The following is a 20,936-nucleotide window of genomic DNA, read 5'->3' on the forward strand; positions in this document are numbered from 1 at the left end:
ATCTGAATAGGCTGATATGAAAAAAAATATCTACAACAACAAATGCTGGAGTGGGTGTGGAGAAAAGGGAGCCCTCTTGCACTGCTGGTGGGAATGTAAATTGATACAGCCGCTATGGAGAACAGTATGGAGGTTCCTTAGAAAACTAAAAATAGAATTACCATATGACCCAACAATCCCACTATTGGGCATATACCCAGAGAAAACCATAATTCAAAAAGACACATGCACCCCAATGTTCATTGCAGCACTATTTACAATAGTCAGGTCATGGAAGCAATCTGGATGTCCATAGACAGACGAATGGATGAAGAAGATGTGGTACATATATACAATGGAATATTACTCAGGCATAAAAAGGAACAAAACTGGGTTGTTTGTAAAGACGTGGATGGACTTAGAGACTGTCATACAGAGTGAAGTAAGTCAGAAAGAGAAAAACAAATATCATATATTAATGTATATATGTGAAATCTAGAAAAATGGCACAGATGAACCTGTTTGCAAGGCATAAATAGAGACAAAGACATAGAGAACAAACATATGGACACCAAAGTGGGAAAGGTGGGGTGGGATGAATTGGGAGATTGGGATTAACAGATATACACTAACTAATATGTATAAAATAGATAACTAATGAGAACCTGCTGTATAGCACAGGGACCTCCACTTTGCTGTACAGTAGAAACTAACACAACATTGTAAAACAACTATACCCCAACTAAAAACAAAAATTTTTAACCACATGCTATTCTCTAACATAATCAGATAAATAACCTGCAACTGTACCATAACACCTTCTGGTACACTCAAGAGATTTGTTTTCACAAGGTTATAGTCTCCTTTTCCCCTTCTTTTCACATCACCTCCTCATTTTTCTCTAGTTCACTTAGCTTCCTTTTTATACTCCAACACTCTACATTTTGTTAGAGATACTTGCTCAGGCCATATTGCTTTTTTCATACAAATTTTAAAGGCTACACTCCATTTAAAGTTATTACAAAATAATGGCTATAATCCTTGTGTTGTATAATACATCCTTGTAGCCTATCTTACACCCAGTAGTTTGTACCTGCCTCTCCCCAGCCCCTATATTGCTCCTCTCCCCTCCCCATTGCCATATCTAAAGTGCACTATCTGTAACTGGCTTTCCATTTCAATTGCTGATGGAACTCAGATGGATAAGACTTTATCCCCACCAGGACCAGACCTCAGCAACACATACAGGAAGCAAAGCTTCTTTCAGGGGATTACAGTGATCAAATCTTTCCAGTGGCTTCTCCTCATCCCTAGGGTGAGTTCAAACTTCCTCAAAGACATAGGAGGCCCTCCTTAATGGCATTCACGCCTGGATCCTAAACCATCTTTCACCGGTCCCTTTCCCTGGCTCACTTGGCCTCAGCCTAGGACTTCCCAAAGCATGCCCAAATAACTTGTAATTCCACACACACTTCATGGGAAAAGTCCCTCATCAACTGCCAACATCTTATTCATTATTTAAAACTCAGTTTGGAGTCAGTAGCTCCATCCGGTTTCCCTGAAACAATCCCTCAACTCTGGCAAATCCCTCCTCCTTTGTGTTCTTTACACATGTTGCTATTGGGGTGCCCGTAACCTTCCATTCACACTTTGCCCACGCTTCTGTGTTTCATATTAAAATGTGAGTTTCCATATCATATGATAATCATTTCTGGACCCCAGTTCCAAGCCAGTATTGGCACATACTAGATTGCAAAGGGCTGAATGCAGAATTTACCTCTACCTTCTCCCTGCTTTTTTATTTTTTTGAATTTTATTTTAATTATTTTTTTATACAGCAGGTTCTTATTAGTTATGTATTTTATAAATATTAGTGTATATATGTCAGTCTCAATCTCCCAATTCCTCACACCACCACCACCGCACCTCTCCCCACCTTTCCACCCTTGGTGCCCATACGTTTGTTCTCTACATCTGTGTCTCTATTTCTGCTTGCAAACTGGTTCATCTGTACTATTGTTCTAGATTCCACACATATGCATTAATATACAATATTTGTTTTCCTCTTTCTGACTTACTTCACTCTGTATGACAGTCTCTACAAATGACCCAATTTTGTTCCTTTTGCGGAGTAATATTCCATTGTATATATGTACCACATCTTCTTCCTATCCATTTATCTGTTGATGGGCATTTAGGCTGCTTCCATGACCTGGCTATTGTAAATAGTGCTGCAATGAACATTGGGGTGCATGTGTCTTTTTGAATTATGGTTTTCTCTGGGTATATGGCCAGTAGTGGGATTGCTGGGTCATACAGTAATTCTGTTTTTAGTTTTTTAAGGAACCTCCATACTATTCTCCATAATGGTGTATCAATTTACATTCCCACCAACAGTGTAAGAGGGTTCCCTTTTCTCCACACCCTCTGCAGCATTTGTTGTTTGTAGACTTTCTGATGATGACAATTCTAACTGGTGTGAGGTGATACCTCATTGTAGTTTTGATTTTCACTTCTCTAATAATTAGTGATGTTCAGCAGCTTTTCATGTGCCTCTTGGCCATCTGTATGTATTCTTTGGAGAAATGTCTATTTAGGACTTCTACCCATTTTTTTATTGGTTTGTTTGGTTTTTTTAATATTGAGCTGTATGAGCTGTTTGTATATTTTAGAGATTAATCCTGTGTAAATTGAGTCATTTGCAAATATTTCCTCCCCTTCTGAGGGTTGCCTTTTCGTCCTGGTTATAGTTTACTTTGCCGTGCCGAAGATTTTAAGTTTCATTAGGCCCCATTTGTTTATTTTTGATTTTATTTCCATTACTCTAGGAGGTGGGTCAAAAAAGATCTTGCTGTGATTTATGTCAAAGAGTGTTCTTCCTGTGTTTTCCTCTAAGAGTTTTATAGTATCTGGTCTTACATTTAGGTCTTTAATCCATTTTATTTTTGTGTACAGTGATAAGGAGTGTTCTAATTTCATTCTTTTACATGAGGCTTTCCAGTTTTCCCAGCACAACTTATTGAAGAGACTGTCTTTTCTCCAATGTGTATCCTTGCCTCCTTTGTCATAGATTAGCTGACCATAGGTGCATGGGTTTATCTCTGGGCTTTCTATCCTGTTCCATTGATCTATATTTCTGTTTTTGTGCCAGTACCATACTGTCTTGATTACTGTATCTTTGTAATATATTCTGAAGTCAGGGCATCAGATTCCACCAGCTCCATTTTTTTCCCGCAAGACTGCTTGGCTATTCGGGGTCTTTTGTGTCTCCATAAAAATTTTAAGATCTTTTGTTCTAGTTCTGTAAAAAAAATGCTATTGGTAATTTGATAGGGATTGCATTGAATCTGTAGATTGCTTTGGGTAGTATAGTCATTTTCAAATGTTGATTCTTCCAATCCAAGAACATGGTATATCTCTCCATCTGTTGGTATCATCTTCAATTTCTTTCATCAGTGTCTTATAGTTTTCTGCATACAGGTCTTTTGTCTTCCTAGGTAGGTTTATTCCTAGGTATTTTATTCTTTTTGTTGCAATGGTGACTGGGATTGTTTCCTTAATTTCTCTTTCTGATCTTTCATTGTTAATGTATAGGAATGCAAGAGATTTCTGTGCATTAATTTTGTCTCCTGCAACTTTACCAAATTCACTGATTAGCTCTAGTGGCTTTCTGGTGGCATCTTTAGGATTATCTATGTATAGTATCATGTCATCTGCAAACAGTGACAGTTTTACTTCTTTTCCAATTTGTATTTCTTTTATTTCTTTTTCTTCTCTGATTGCCATCACCAGGACTTCCAAAACTATGTTGAATAATAGTGGTGAGAGTGGACATCCTTATCTTCGTCCTGATCTTAGAGGAAACAATTTCAGTAATCTTAGAGGAAATGTTCTCAAACCATTGAGAATGAAGTTTGCTGTGGGTTTGTCGTATATGGCCTTTATTATGTTGAGCTAGGTTCCCTCTATGCCCACTTTCTGGAGAGTTTTTATCATAAATCAGTGTTGAATTTTGTCAAAAGCTTTTTCTGCATCTACTGAGATGATCATATGTTTTTCATTCTTCAATTTGTTAATATGGTATATCACATTGATTGATTTGTGTATATTGAAGAATCCTTGCATCCCTAGGATAAATCCCACTTGATCATGGTGTATGACCCTTTTAATGTGCTGTTGGATTCTGTTTGCTAGTAGTTTGTTGAGGATTTTTGCATCTATATTCATCAGTGACATTGTTCTGTAATTTTCTTTTTTTGTAGTGTCTTTGTCTAGTTTTGGTATCAGGGTGATGGTGGCCTTGTAGAATGAGTTTGGGAGTGTTCCTTCCTCTGCAATTTTTTGGAAGAGTTTGAGAAGGATGGGTATTATCTCTTCTGTAAATGTTTGATAGAATTCACCTGTGAAGCCATCTGGTCCTGGACTTCTGTTTGTTGCAAGATTTTTAATCACAGTTTCAATTTCATAACTTTTGATTGGTCTGTTCATATTTTCTATTTCTTCCTGGTTCAGTCTTGGAAGGTTACACCTTTCTAAGAATTTGTCCATTTCTTCCAGGTTGTCCATTTTATTGGCATAGAGTTGCTTGCAGTAGTCTCTTAGGATGATTTGTATCTCTGCGGTGTCTGTTGTAACTTCTCCTTTTTCATTTCTAATTTTATTGATTCGCGTCCTCTCCCTCTTTTTCTTGATGAGTCCGGCTAAAGGTTTATCAATTTTGTTTAACTTCTCAAAGAACCAGCTTTTAGTTTTATTGATCTTTTCTATTGTTTTCTTTGTTTCTCTTTCATTTATTTCTGGTCTGATCTTTATGATTTCTTTCCTTCTACTAACTTTGGGTTTCGTTTGTTCTTCATTCTCTAGTTCCTTTTGTTGGAAGGTTATATTTTTTTTGAGCTGTTTCTTGTTTCTTGAGGTAGGATTGTATTGCTATAAACTTCCCTCATAGAACTGCTTTTGCTGCATCCCATAGGTTTGGATCATTGTGTTTTTGTTGTCATTTATTTCTAGGTATTTTTTGATTTCCTCTTTGATTTCTTCAGTGATCTCTTGGTTATTTAGTAATGTATTGTTTAGCCTCCGTGTGTTTGTGTTTCCTGTAATTGATTTCTCATCTCATAGCATTGTGGTCAGAAAAGATGTTTGATATGATTTTAATTCTCTTAAATTTACCGAGGCTTGATTTGTGACTCAAGATTTGATCTATCCTGGAGAATGTTCCATGAGCACTTGAGAAGAAAGTGTAATTTGCTGTTTTCAGATGGAATGTCCTATAAATATCAATTAAATCTATCTGTTCTATTGTGTCATTTAAAGCTTGTGTTTCCATATTAATTTTCAATCTGTATGATCTGTCCATCAGTGTAAGTGAGGTGATAAAGTCCCCCACTATTACTGTGTTACTGTCAATTTCCTCTTTTATATGTGTTAGCATTTGCCTTATGTATTGAGGTGCTCCTATGTTGGATGCATACAGATTTATAATTGTTATATCTTCTTCTTGGATTGATCCATTGATCATTATGTATTAACCGTCCTTGTGTCTTGTAACTTACTTTTTTTTAGCCTATTTTTTCTGATATGAGTATTGCTACTCCAGCTTTCTTTGGATTTCTATTCACATAGAATATCTTTTTCCATCCCCTCACTTTCAGGCTGTATGTGCCCCTAGGTCTGAAGTTGTTCTCTAGTAGAGAGCATATATATGGGTCTTGTTCTTGTTTCCATTCAGTGAGCCTGTGTCTTTTGGTTGGAACATTTAATCCATTCACATTTAAGGAAATTATTGATATGTATGTTCCTTTCAACATTTTCTTAATTGTTTTGGGTTTGTTTTTGTAGGTCCTTTTCTTCTCTTGTGTTTCCCACTTAGAGATGTTCCTTTAGCATTTGTTGTAGAGCTGGTTTGGTGGTGCTGAATTCTCTTAGCTTTTGCTTGTCTTTAAAGCTTTTGATTTCCCCTTCGAATCTGAATGAGATCCTTGCTGGGTAGAGCAATCTTGGTTGTAAGTTCTTCCCTTTCATCACTTTAAATATATCATGCCACTCCCTTCTGGCTTGTAGAGTTTCTGCTGAGAAATCAGCTGTTAACCTTATGGGAGTTCCCTTGTATGTTATTTGTTGTTTTTCCCTTGTTGCTTTTAATAATTTTTCTTTGTCTTTAATTTTTGTCAACTTGATTACTATGTGTATCAGTGTGTTTCTCCTTGGGTTTATCCTGCCTGGGACTCTCTGCACTTCCTGGACTTGGGTGGCTATTTCCTTTCCCATGTTAGGGAAGTTTTCGACTATAATCTGTTCAAATATGTTCTCGGGTGCTTTCTTTACTTTTTTTTTTTTTTTTTGTACCTGGGCCTCTCCCATTGCAGAGCACAGGCTCCGGACGCGCAGGCCCAGTGGCCATGGCTCACGGGCCCAGCCGCTCCGCGGCATGTGGGATCTTCCCGGACCAGGGCGAGAACCCGTGTCCCCTGCATCGGCAGGCGGACTCTCAACAACTGCGCCACCAGGGAAGCCCCTCTCGGGTGCTTTCTTTCTCTCTTTTCCTTCTGGGATCCCTGTAATGTGAATGTTGGTGTGTTTAATGTTGTCCCAGAAGTATCTTAGGCTGTCTTCATTTCTTTTCATTATTTTTTTCTTCATTCTGTTCCACAGCAGTGAATTCCACCCTTCTGTCTTCCAGGTCACTTACCCGTTTTTCTGCCTCAGTTATTCTGCTATTGATTCCTTCTAGTGTATTTTTCATTTCAGTTATTGTATTATTCATCTCTGTTTGTTTGTTCTTTAATTCTTCTAGGTCTTTGTTAAACATTTCTTGCAGCTTCTCCATCTTTGCCTCCATTCTTTTTCCGAGGTCCTGGATCATCTTCACTATCATTATTTTGAATTCTTTTTCTGGAAGGTTGCCTATCTCCACTTCATTTAGTTGTTTTTCTGGGGTTTTATCTTGTCCCTTCATCTGGTACATAGTCCTCTGCCTTTTCATCTTGTCTATCTTTCTGTGAATGTGGTTTTCATTCCACAGGCTGCAGGATTGTAGTTCTTCTTGCTTCTGCTGTCTGCCCTCTGGTGGATGAGGCTATCCAAGAGGCTTGTGCAAGCTTCCTGATGGGAAGGACTGGTGGTGGGTAGAGCTGGGTGTTGTTCTGGTGGGCAGAGCTCAGTAAAACTTCAATCCACTTGTCTGTTGATGGGTGGGGCTGAGTTCCCTCCCTGTTGGTTGTTTGGCCTTAGTTGAGCCAGCAGTGGAGCCTACAGGCCCTTTGGTGGGGCTAATGGTGGACTCTGGGAGGGTTCACACCAAGAATTATTTCTCAGAACTTCTGTTGCCAGTGTCCTTGTACCTGTTGTGAGACACAGCCATCCCCATCTCTGCAGGAGCCCTCCAATACTAGTAGGTAGGTCTGGTTCAGTCTCCTATGGGGTCACTGCTCCTCCCCCTGGGTCCTGATGCACACACTCCTTTGTGTGTGCCCTCTAAGAGTACAGTCTCTGTTTCCCTCAGTCCTGTCGAAGTCCTGCAATCAAATCTTGCTAGCCTCCAAAGTCTGATTCTCTAGGAACTCCTCCTCCCATTGCCTGACTCCCAGGTTGGGAAGCCTGACATGGGGCTCAGAACCTTCACTCCAGTGGGTGGACTTCTGTGGTATAAGAGTTCTCCACTTTGTCAGTCACCCACCCAGCAGTTATAGGATTTGATTTTATTGTGATTGTGCCTCTCCTACTGTCTCATTGTGGCTTCTCCTTTGTCTTTGGATGTGGGGTATCTTTTTTGGTGAGTTCCAGTATCTTCCTGTTAATGACTGTTCAGCAGTTAGTTGTGATCCCAGTGGTCTCGCAAGAGGGAGTGAGCGCATGTCCTTCTACTCCACTATCTTGAACCAATCTCTCTCTCTCCCTGCTTTTAAACCTAGTTTAAACCTAGTTTAAGTTTTATGCTCTGATTCATTTATTCCTAGGTCTAAATGCAAGCTCATACTCAGGGCTAGCTGCTCTACAGTCTGTATTTCTAAATGTAAAATAAAGATGCTTCTCTCTATTAAGTAAGTTGCAGAAATTAGTAAGCATTCATGATGCTTCTGAGAATAGGAAGCCCTCCTGACATTGTAAAAACATGCCTTAATGGTGTCTCTCTGTGCCTTGCATAAAGAAATATGCTGCATGATTCCCAGTCTGCAGAGACCCAGGGATGGAATGGATCTATTCTAACCACCTGATGATTGAATCCTCTCTATAATACCCCATTTGATGGTGGAGACTTTATCTGAGTACATCTAGCAACCTCCCAAAGAAGCCCATTTCAGTCTTCACAAGCATCCTTTTAAAATACCACTTTGGAGCTTCCCTGATGGCACAGTGGTTGAGAGTCCACCTGCCGATGCAGGGGACATGGGTTCGTGCCCCGGTCCGGGAAGATCCCACATGCCATGGAGCGGCTAGGCCCGTGAGCCATGGCCACTGAGCCTGCGCGTCCGGAGCCTGTGCTCCGCAACGGGAGAGGCCACAGCAGTGAGAGGCCCGCATACCGCAAAAAAAAAAAAAAAATAATAATAATAATATAAAATAAAATACCACTTTGACACTTTTGAGCCCTCTGGTCAATATTATATGAAATTGCAAAGTAATGAAATAAGGAAATCCACCATTGTGAAGTTTAAATTAGAAAAACAAGGAGCACACATCACATTAAGGCACCTTTTTGCTTTTTAATTTGAGACTCAAGAGTGCTAGCTAGCCTAAAATCACCATATCTAAGACAATCAAGATTACTACAGGAAACCGTTTGAGCATAAATTGCTATAGCAGGAAACTGATTAGTTCAGCAAAGAGACAGGATGTTTCTTGTCTCTACTGTTGTCTAAGTTAATTCTGTGCCTCCTCCATGGGCCAACTGCTCTGAGATAAAGGATTGTAGAGTTGTCTCATGAAAGCAGACTGAAGTACAATGAATAATAAATGCAGTAGTAATACAAAGCACTGCCTGAAGTTGCAAGGAAGCGGAAATCAGTCAGCAGCAGGGAGGGAGAAAAAGGCAGTCTAGTAATATTATGTAAAACACTACTCTGACCTACAGAATATAAAGTTCTGTATAAAGTGCTGATAAGGAAAGGAATATTATCAAAATAGGTAGTAGCATGATTTGAAGGAGTGCTTCTTCAGAATAACCTTTTCTATGAAGCCTGAACAATCCAAGTTGTATTGCTTGAAATGTGCTGATGTTTTTTACTCAACGTTCCGCCCTGTGGCAGGAAAAATAATGGCTCTATAAAGATGTCCCCATCCTAATTCCCTGGAATTGTGAATAAATTGCCTTCCAGGGCCAAAGAGACTTTGCAGATGTGATTAAGGTTAAGGACCTTGAGATAGGAGATCATCCTGGATTATCCAGGTGGGTCAAACCTAATCACATGGTTCCTTAACACTGGAGGTCCTTTCCCAGCTGGGCTCAGAGTCAGAGGAACATGTGACTACAGAATAATGGTGACAAAGATGCAATGTGGCTGCCTCTAAAGGTGGAGGAAGGGGCTCACAAGGCAAGGAATGGAGGTGGCTTCTAGAGGCCAGAGAACGCAAGGGAACAGATTCTGTTCTAGAGCATTAAGAGAGGAATGTATCACTGCGGATACCTTTTAACCCAGTTTAGATCAGTGAGACCCATGTTGGATCTGTGATTACATAACTTAGATAATAAATTTGTGTTGCTTTAAGCTACCAAATATGTGGCAATTTGTTACAGTAGCGCTAGAAAGCTTATTACCCATATTCTTTCAGAGGTTTGACTCAAACATGAAAGATGACACAACCTGAAATCAGCTGTCATAAAGTGACTATTTAACAGATACTCTAACATTTGCACATGACTTATTTCTAAAATGTTTTTCTAAGAGGCAAACAGAGAAGGTCCTGAAATAGTAGATCTTTCAAAGAAGTAATGAAACATTCAATAAGCACTGAAAAAAAACCAAACTGACAGATTATCAACCTCTCTCAATGAATCCAGCAGAACATATCATTCAATTTTCTTGAAATTCTTTTGTACTTGCATGGAAAACCCTTTATTCCTACAACCTGTCCTACCTTCTTTTCCCCTTCTTCCCCCAAATCTGATTTTGAAGCCTTTTTTTGATGAAGTTTTATAATAAACATTTATTGGCATGCATGAATACAATTTATTATAATGACAAAAACTATTAGAATTCAATTTGCTAATTGAAACTTTGCTGTTGTTGAATATTGATGCATATTTCACCTTGATGTTTAAAAAAAAAAAGAGTAGGATTTCAAATCCTTCTCACTCACCACTTTGCAGCAAAGGGGCCAAAACCACCACATCAAACCGATGCCCAAGAGTAGCAGTAACACCAAAATAGCAATGATGGCTGCAATCCCACTAGACTAGAGGAAGCACAAAACAAAAACAAGGATGTCAGCAAAGTTTAGGGTCAAATCCCAAACACATGTTTTTTAAGGAAGCATCAGAAAAAGTTACAGAAAACATCATAATCTTAAACCAGATTTCTCTCATATTCCTTTAAATTCTATAAATTACCTTATACTCTATTTATATTATATTTTACTTGATTACATTTATATAATCTATTAAGTATATTATAATCTATTTGTATTCAATTTCCTTATATTATATTTCATGTATATTAAGATAGGCAGTAATTAGTATAAACATCTTCCAAACTGTTTGAAATTATGCCTTAAAAAAAAATAGGAAAAATCACAATTTGGGTTTGTGCGAATGGTCTGTACGGTCCCTACCTTTTGTCTCTGGGAAAGGATTATTCTGGTTACAAGCATGATTACCTCTAGGCAGAATTTATGCAGAATTTTCCCAGACTTTTTGATAATGGAAAATTATTTACTTTATATATTTAAATGGTAGGACAAGATGATTATCAAAAATCACCAATCAGGTGGCAAACCAACAACAATCGTTCTTGTATGCATCAGAAAAGAATGCAACCTCATGCGTTCATATATCAGAAGACGTCTCAGGGCAGCTCAAGCACTACCCACACAAGAACCACACTGGTGCTTTTTCACTTTCTAATGACGATCTCCTCCAGGTCTAACACCCCTGCTCTGGGCTCTGCCTCTGACCCCCTTCTTCTACCAAATACCTACACATCCTATAAGGTTTAGCTTAAGCCACTTCCTCAGGAAGACTTCCTTGTACCTTCTGGCTAGAAAATGCCCGTCCTTACTGTACAAGGCATAGTTCTCTGTACTTTAATCTTAGCATTTATCACAATATATTTACTGATTTATTTGCTTATTTATTTATGATGAACTACAATTTTTATTTAATTTGTCTTTTCTATATTCACTGTGAGCTCTAGGAAGGCAGCACTTATGCCTAACCTACTTAATAATGTGTACTCTATGTCTGGCACTTAAAACTATTTACTAAGAGAATGAACTCCAAATAAATAAGACTGAAAAAGCCACAAAAACAAAGAAGAGTGTTTGTTGAATTTTTAGTGCAGAGATAAAGTTTCCAAGAGAACGAGCTGTCTCTTCCAAACCACTGCTCTCCAGGATCCCCAGTAATCATGTTTGGTTTGTGGGGATTTTTTTGGGTGGGGGGAGGGGAAGATTTCAAGGCAGAAAAACAAAACTATAAATAAATCAATACACTGTCTGCGTGGAAATTTGGGCCTTTATAAGGCAGCTTTTCAGGGATACATTTCCTATCATTCAAAACAAATAAGTAGTACAAGCCCAGAAGTCAAGGCAACAGCCACATTTAGCCCAAGAGCTGACAGAGAGAAAGGCTGAGTGGGAAGAACCTATCAGTTTCCATCTTAGAATAGCATTGTCTTAAAAATTTTAGTCTGGAGGTCTAATTTTAAGCAAGTTGTTTAATTTCTCAGGGACTCCACTTTCTAATCTACAAAATAAGAAAGTCAGTTGTTCCCAAAGCATAAACTCTTTGTGGCAAAGCTATAACCAGGCTATCTCTCTTAAAAAAGCACTGCACACATTAGCATATTTTTAAAGCCCTGAATGGCTCTGTAGTAAAAAAGAACAGTCCAACTTATATCAACACAGGTCAATTTTTTTTCTCATAACATTATCAATATCCTATAGAACTCAGATTTCCTAGAATCCATTTTGGGAAATGTTAGGATTGATCAAAGCTAAGAGACTTTCAGATGTTGAAGCAACAATGGTGGTAGCATTTAATTAGAACATTTTATAATGGAATTTGAATTGTAATACATAATAACCTATGCATAAAGAGATAATGATTTTTATGTAAACAGTTATTTGTAAATAACTGAAAAGAGAAGAGAAGGTACTTTTCAAAAGTATTACTTTAGGGAGTGCTAGCAAAATATACTTGGTATAGCTAATCACAAAAATCTTGAAATGTGTGTCACAGTTTCCCTATATCATTTGTTAATATCACAATGGAAAAAAAAGAAAAAGTGATTACCATATATTGACTTGGAAACTATCTCCAAACAGATCAATTTTCAAAGATGTTGATTACTAACAGCACTTCAGTTTTAGTAAATCCATTAAAAAAATAACTTTAAAAATAATTCTCAAAGCAGCATAGACCATAAAACGTGTATTAATTTCAGAAATTTTTTTAGGAAAAGATTAAGAATCAAGTATACATGAACAATTAAAGCTATCCTTTGATTTCTAATTTTGCATCTGGATGCAAGAGGGAATAACCATACAAGCTGTTTATGTAACTAATGTTAGGTTGCAAATGAACCAAAACAGACACCATCAAAATATCACCTAGAATCCTTGAGTATGTCATTTAATTTATTTTTCAGAAGACAACAAAAATAACTACAGAAACTTCACACACAGACACATACACATACAATCTTCATGAAGCTCTAATATTTACTATTAGACCATTCTTAAGGCACTTCAAGATGTTACCACATATTTACCATAAAAAATTAATTTAAAATTTAAGAAATGAGAAGACATGCAGTCATCTTGCAACTTCTTGATGTACAGTTTGGTAGAATGAAAGTGTAAGCTCAACATGTGATCACTGATGTAACCTAAATGTCTAAATCAGTGTCTTGCACACAGAAAGTTCTGTGTGTGTGTGTGCGCGCATGTGTGTGTGTGTGCATGTGTGTGTGTGTGTGTGTGTGTCAGAGAGAGAGAGAGAGAGAGAGAGAGAGAGAGAGGAGATAAATACTTTATAGGAAATTTCCTGGCACATATCTAAGTTCTCTGTCCTCAAAACCAAAGAAAGTAATTCAGAGCACACATCAGAATACTTATGAAAACACTCAAAGTGCAACTTTCTACACAGAATTCTAAACGTTCACGAACAAATCATACAATTCTCCATAGGCTTGATTATACTAAGCTCTGAAATCTAGACAAACAAGAATATAATGGGAAAAGAATGTCAAAGAAATACATAGAAAACTATGATATCTTATGGGAGAAGTGTTGTCAAATGTATAAATTCATGATCCCATCTTCGAATATAAGGCCTTACATAAGATAACCCCGACCTGTGACCATTCATGTATGGAATGAATGCAGCCTTCCCCACCAGACCTTTCCCACACGAGGATCGAGCCACGGCATCCATGGAAATGCTCACCATGTGGCTGTGCACACCACTTCCAAAAGGGTTGTATGAACATTTGTTTTCCCTTTTCTTAGAATTCAAATCCTATGTTCAGAAATAAGGACGTGAAACTGGAGGGTGTGAATATGCTAAAAGTTTAGTGGTTAGTTTTTTCTTTCTACAAATGTGTCATGAGCAGGAAATTCGGAAAATCATACTGACAGAATATAAAGTAGATGGGCTGGCCATGATAGGCAGTCAAAATTCTTGGATTTTCTTTCAAAAATGCCCCAGTTAGGAACACTGACAAAACATTATGCACACCCAGATGCAAACATACATTTAGTATAATAATATTATTATCTCAACTGATTCTGAAATTAATCTACAAGAAAACTGACTATGAAAATACACACTTTCTGAAGACCTACAGACTTAATCTTTATCACATTTAAGAGAAGCATGATGGAAAACAGGTCACAGTAAGCAAAGAATTTAATGCAACCCGAACTTGCCATAAACATAGCCCTGGATGCCCCGGTTCCAAACATTAGCTCAGTTCACTGCATACAAATCTAGGCTTTCCCAGTTCCTTTGTTTTGATTTGCCAGAGCCGTTATCAGAGCATGAAAGACTTCAGCCATGAAAGGGAAATAATTTCATTGCTCACATAACTTTATAAACAAATTAAGGAAAGGTCAAACACACAGATTTCAGTCCTATGAGCAGATACTATGCTGGCAAACTGCAAAGTCAGATGAAACTAGATCTGGTTATGCAGAGTTATGTATCATAGGTGGAAACTAAAAGCCTCTCACCTCTGTTTAGGTGTGCTGCTCTTTAAACACTAGGCAGTTAAAAAAGCTGCCAAAGCTATAATGTTGCACAAGTCTTCATGAAGCCCACAGGTTAGTTGGTGGGACAACCCTTGAACACACAATCATAAATGTGAGAAGTATGGAAGGAGAGTACAACAGAAACAGGGCAAAGCAGGAACTAGCCTGGTCTGGGGTTCTGAAAGGACCTCCTGAGAAAGTATAAGAAAGCCCAGGAAGGGAGAGGAGATCGAATGAGTGGCTCATTGCAAGAACAAGAAAAGACAACTTTGTCTGAAAAATAGAATTTGAGAGGGCTTGGTAGAACCTGAAGCAGCTGAAGAAAATAATGAAACACAAATTTCTGGAAAGCAGTAATCCTCTTTATAACAGAGAGAATTGGCCAATTGTTGGGTTAATATCCATTTGTTAGATGACCTTCCAATCGGCCATTTGTTGGATCAATTCTTCCTAGCTATAGTTCTGAACAAGTAGCATTTTCAGATGTCTACAAAGACAGTTAGCTGAGGAGTCCAGTTGGAGATTTAGTACCTAGATGTTGGCCAAGGCTTTGAAGCCAAAACTCTTTTAAGGGTTAAGCTGGGGACACACCAGAACCTTGAGCTTGATTTTAGGGTAAAAGGAATATATTTTCTAGTCATCCTGGACACATTCAGTCTTTGAACTTCATCTGCATCTAATTTCCTTTTCTTCATTAAAAGGAAGTTATAATGTACAACGAAAAACTTCACTCCGCCAAATAGAAATGAAATTCTAGCTAACAGAATAACAGACGTATGAAAACAAATCAGAGTCACTACTGTACTTGCAAAACAACTATGGGAAAAGAGGAATCACGCAAAAATTTCAAAAGTGTGTGAATAGCCTGTTGCAATCTATCTAGAAAATAATTAATCACAGCAACCGCATTAGAATAAAACAGACACAGAAGTGGGGAACTAAATCTCCACAATTTTGCTTCCATGAATTTAGAGCTAGGGGAAGAAAAAATAGTCATAAAAGAGGTGATGATTTCATTTACTAGATTCTTTTGAAATATTCCATAACAGGAACTAGCAAACTAAGGCCGAAAGGCCAAATCAGCTCATCTGTTTCATAAGATGCCTGGCAAGCTAAAACAAATTTTTTACATTGTACATAGCTGAAAAAAATTTAAAGAAAAATATATTATCAATACATGAAATTCAAATTCTAGTGTATATGGTATGTTGAACACAGCCATGCCCGTTTGTTTATATGTCTATGGCCGCCTTTGGGTTACAATGGCAGAGTTGAGTAGTGTAACTGTATAGCCCCTAAAGCCTAAAATAATTACTATCTGACCCTTTACAGAAAAAAATTGCCAACCTCTGTCTTATATAAATCAAATTAGGACCTGGTAACGAATGGAAGATTGTGCAAGTATTCAGGCCAGGAGAAGACAAACTTGGGTTCAATTCCCAATTCTAGCATTTACTCGACTATGAAACTGAGCAAGCAATTTAACCCCAGGGCCTCCAGGCTCCAAGTCTCCCCTTTCTCGGGGGCAGCAAAAGCTGAAATCAGCCAATATTCTGCTCATCAAGCTGTGTAGCATGCTGAGGGTTGGATCCACCTACTAGCAGAAGCATCTTCTAATGTGTTTGCATCAATGTGCACTAAAGATTGGAGGTGGCTCTCTGTTCCTCAGTTTGCTCATCTGTAACATTCAGGTAATAGTAATAGCCTCCTCTTGAGTGGTGAGAATTAAATGAAATCATGAAGTGCTGAGCACATGTGTAGGGCTTGGCACAGTGTTTGGCACTTAACTAGTGCTTATAAGATTTGTTCTTAGTATTATTATTCTAAAAGAATCAGAAGAGCAGTGGCTCCAAGGGGGGAAAAAAGACATCTTGCACTGAATGTTTTAAAGCGGAGACACATTTAGATCTTCTGAGACAGACGAAAAGAATGGACTGCCTAAGTCTAAACCCTCCTCAGATTCTAGTCTTAAATCTTTTAAGTCCAAACCTTAGTTTCCCTACTTTTAAACTGAATATGCCGGTACTGTCATTCATTCCTTTAACAAATAATTTTGGAGCACCTGCCTCGTGTAAGGATCAGGCACTGAGCGGGAGGCGATGAGCAAGGCACAGACTGCAGAGAGAGGCCGAGAAGTAAACAGGAAATTACAACCCAGTGACATAAGTGCCTTAGTAAGAACGAGCCCGGATGCTCTTGGAGAACAGAGGAGGTTCCTTATTTGTGAGATTTCCACAAGGATTAATCAATTGCTAAATAATGGTGTTTCATTTTGTTTGGCTTTTCGAATGCCTGTGAAGAGCCAAAAGCATCATCTAAGAATGAGTAAGATTACTAACTTCATATCTCCTAATTATCACATCCAAATATGCCTGAAAGGCTAGGTATCACGTAAATACAAGGGCGGTATTTATCATCATATTATCCACTGTCGTCTTCTATTCTGAATAGAGGTGTAATGCACACATCTGCAGATACTTTCTCATCAACTCCATTCTCACTTTCTAATTCTATAAAACAGTGATATTACTACCACACACCAGACATATTTGCATTTAAATCAAAGTAATGGTTAAATCTAATTAGAAAAAAAGAATTATCCTGTGGTTATGTAAGTCAAATAATTATGCTGTACACCTTAAACTTATACAGTGCTGTATGTCAATTATATCTCAATAAAACTGGAAGGAAAAAAAACCTCTAGCCCTTTGTCTCAGCAGAGTTGAGTTCAGTCTCTCATGAAAGTGGAAGATTTTCTTCCCTTCATTCATTTTAACACTGTGTACTGAAGTTTAGGAACCACAGACCTGTAGGATGAACTCTAAGCTCTGTTTTTGTTTTTTTTTTTGGCCATGGATAATCTGATCTAAATTTTCTCTTTCCAAGCTTTCCTTCCACTATTTTTACCCCAACCAAATATATCTACTTTCAATTTTTTTAATTCAGTTTTTATTAAAGTATAATTGCTTTACAATATTCTGTTCGTTTCAAGTGTACACTATAGTGATTCAGTATTTTTGCAGATTATATTCCTTTAAAGGTTTTATAAGATAATGGGTATAGCTCCCTGTGCTATACAGTAAATACTTGTTGCTTATCTATTCAGTATATAGTGGTTTATAGCTGTTAATACTGTATCCCTAATTTGTCCCTCCTCCCTTCAATTTCTGTTTGCTATTTATCTGTAAAATGGTCCCCCCTCCTCTCTCTTTGCCTAAGACCTGCTCTCATTTCAAGACCCAGTTTATCTCGGTTCCTCCATAAATACAAAACATTTCTCTAGCTTTCCTTCCCTTCTTGCTCTACCTACTAAAAGCTCCTTTTTTTTTTTTTTCATTAAAAATCATGTGGAATTTGGTTGACTTTTTCATTCCATACAACAGCTCCCAAATGTGCACCTCCAATCCAGACCTCTTTCTAGAACTTCAGACTTGTGTATTCAACAGCCTTTCTGACACTCCCACTGAGATGAAAAATGGACATCTTTCACTCAACATTTCCAAAACAGACCTCCTCATCTTTTTTCAAAAAACGTCTCTACCTGATGACAACTCATCTTTCTAGTTGCTCAGGTGAAAAAGCCTGGAACTGTCCTTATTGTCTTTCTCTCACACCCGTATCTAATCTGTCTAGGTATCCGGTAGACTCCACCTTTAAAATATATTCAAATCTAACCACTTCCCACCATCTCCCTTGCTATCTGCCCAGTGGAGTCACCATCCCCTCTCCTAGATTACTGAACTAGCCACAGAATTGGTCTCCAGGTCTCCACTTTGGCCCCTACCTGCAAAGTCTATTTTTGCACAGCAGTCAGAATGATCCTTTTAAAACACAGTCACACCGTGTCACCTTCAGTGGCTCCTGTTTCACTTAGAAAAACACTCAGAATCTTACAATGACTTACAAAACTCTCCATGATCTCTCCCCTCCCTCCACGCTCTCCTACTCATCTCAGGCCTCCTTCCCCAGCTACCTCCACTCTGCACACTGGCTGCTTTGCTCCTCTTTAAACCAGCCACATACACTCCCATCTTAGGCTCTGTTCGAGCTGCTCCCTCCGCAAGAACACTCTTCCCTTGCATGGTCTTCAGGGCTCACTCCCTCACCTTCCTCAGGGCTTTGCTTAAATCTCTTCTCAAGGGAAAATATTCAGATGCCTTATTTAATATAACAACGTGCCGCCAAATTTTCTCTCCATCTCTGACACAACTGATGTTCCTTTTTCTGAAATCACCTTACTCTTAAAACCACCTCGAGTCACGTTACGCTCCCCTTAGAACTAGCAAGACCTAGAAAGACTTCCTCTTTCCAAGAAGCAAACAACCTGTACATTCCAAATGAGTCATTAAGCTTCAGCATCCCTGCACACAGAAACTGTGCATGGTTATAGGATGCAGACAAAGATTTGTTTTCCTGCTTCTGTGAAAGAGAGGTGAAAAAAGACAGCTGGAGGTACAGAATAGGAAGGAGGATGGAAAAAGAACCCCATTTCAGTGAGCAAAACACTGAGATATCATATACCACAAATGTCTGTAATCTCAACCACATCCTGAGGGACCAGGAAACCTACACATTACAACATCCACAAAACCTATAAATTGCAACATGAATTGAAGATAAAAAGGGGCAAAAAACAACTAGCTATTTTCAAAATAAAAACAGTTGTTGTTAAAGAGTTATCCAGGGAATTCAATAGTGATCCAAGAGTCCATATCGATGCTTGTTTTCCCTGCAATGTTTTCTTACAACAAGAAACAAACTATCTCTCTACAGATAATATCGCGTTGCTTTGTTTTGTTTGCTGGAGGAAGGATGTCTCTCAAATTAAAATATCAAAATATAAAACCATAAAATCATGAGATGGAGGTGGCACCTTCAAGATGGTAGAGGAGTAAGACGTGGAGATCGCCTTCCTCCCCACAAATACATCAGAAATACATCTACATGTGGAACAACTCCTATAGAACACCTACTGAATGCTGGCAGAAGACCTCAGACCTCCCAAAAGGCAAGAAACTCCCCACGTACCTGGGTAGGGCAAAAGAAAAAAGGAAAAACAGAGAAAAAGAATAGGGATGGAATCTGCCCCTCTGGGAGGGAGCTGTGAAGGAGGAAGTTTCCACACACTAGGAAGCCCCTTCACTGGCAGAGACGGGAGGTGGCACGGGGGAAGCTTTGGAGCCACGGAGGAGAGCGCAGCAAAAGGGGTGCAGAGGGCAAAGCAGTGAGATTCTTGCACAGAGGATCAGTACTGACCAGCACTCACCAGCCCTAGAGGCTTGTCTGCTCAGCCGCCGGGATGGGTGGGGGCCGGGAGCTGAGGCTCCGGCTTCAGAGGTCAGATCCCAGGGAGAGGACTGGGGTTGGCTGCGTGAACACTGCCTGAAGGGGGCTAGTGCGCCACAGCTAGCAACGACGGAGTCCAGAAAAAATCTGGACCTGCCTAAGAGGCAAGAGACCATTGTTTTCGGGTGCACGAGGAGAGAGGATTCAGAGCACCAGCTAAACAAGCTCCAGAGAAGAATACGAGCCACAGCTATCAGCGTGGATGCCAGAGATGGGCATGAAACGCTAAGACTGTTGCTGCAGCCACCAAGAAGCACAGCTCACTATCCACACCTCCCCTCCCAGGAGCCTGTGCAGCCCGCCACTGCCAGGGTCCTGTGATCCAGGGAGAGATGTACCCTGCACCTGTGGAATACCTGAATAGACAACGAATCATCCCAAATCGAGGAGGTGGACTTTGGGAGCAACAGTAGACTTGGGGTTTGCCTTCTGCATCTAATTTGTTTCTGGTGTTACCTTTATCTTAGTTTTTTATTTAGACATTATTATCACTGGAAGATTTGTTTATTGATTTGGTTGCTCTCTCTCTCTTTTTTTTAATATATATATATTTTTCCTTTTTTTTTGTGAGTATGTATATGTATGCTTCTTTGTGATTTTGTCTGTATAGATTTGCTTTTGTCATTTATCTTAGGGTTCTGTCTGTCCGTTTTTTGAGGGATTTTTTTTTGTTTATTTTTTAGAATAGTTATTAGTGCTTGTTATCATTGGTGGAATTGTTTTTTCGTTTACTTGCTCTCTTCTTTCTTTTTTAATTATTTTTTATTTTTACTTTTAATAATTTTTTTATTTCAATAACTTTATTTTATATTTTTTCTTTCTTTTTTTTTTTGCAGTACGTGGGCCTCTCACTGCTGTGACCTCTCCTGCTGCGGAGCACAGGCTCAGCGGCCATGGCTCACGGGCCCAGCTGCTCCGCGGCATGTGGGATCTTCCTGGACTGGGGCACAAACCCATGTCCCCTGCATTGGCAGGTGGACTCCCAACCATTGAGTTACCTTTATCTTAGTTTTTTATTTAGACATTATTATCACTGGAAGATTTGTTTATTGATTTGGTTGCTCTCTCTCTCTTTTTTTTAATATATATATATTTTTCCTTTTTTTTTGTGAGTATGTATATGTATGCTTCTTTGTGATTTTGTCTGTATAGATTTGCTTTTGTCATTTATCTTAGGGTTCTGTCTGTCCGTTTTTTGAGGG

At 38.7% G+C, this 20,936-nt stretch overlaps 1 protein-coding gene across 2 annotated transcripts in view; it reads right to left on the bottom strand.

Annotated features, from left to right (window-relative positions):
- The window catches only part of ANTXR2 (ANTXR cell adhesion molecule 2), a 153,362-nt gene that overhangs the window by 76,944 nt on the left and 55,482 nt on the right, over window positions 1-20,936 (bottom strand). For both annotated transcript variants that reach the window (XM_024754074.1, XM_024754073.1), the window contains exon 12: window positions 10,279-10,374. In XM_024754074.1, coding sequence (XP_024609842.1) covers window positions 10,279-10,374 — 96 coding nt within the window. The remainder of the gene's footprint in view (window positions 1-10,278; window positions 10,375-20,936) is intronic.

The sequence above is a fragment of the Neophocaena asiaeorientalis genome, unplaced genomic scaffold, assembly GCF_003031525.2.
Source record: "Neophocaena asiaeorientalis asiaeorientalis breed wild unplaced genomic scaffold, Neophocaena_asiaeorientalis_V1.1 scaffold148, whole genome shotgun sequence".
In the NCBI taxonomy this organism is placed as follows: domain Eukaryota; kingdom Metazoa; phylum Chordata; class Mammalia; order Artiodactyla; family Phocoenidae; genus Neophocaena; species Neophocaena asiaeorientalis.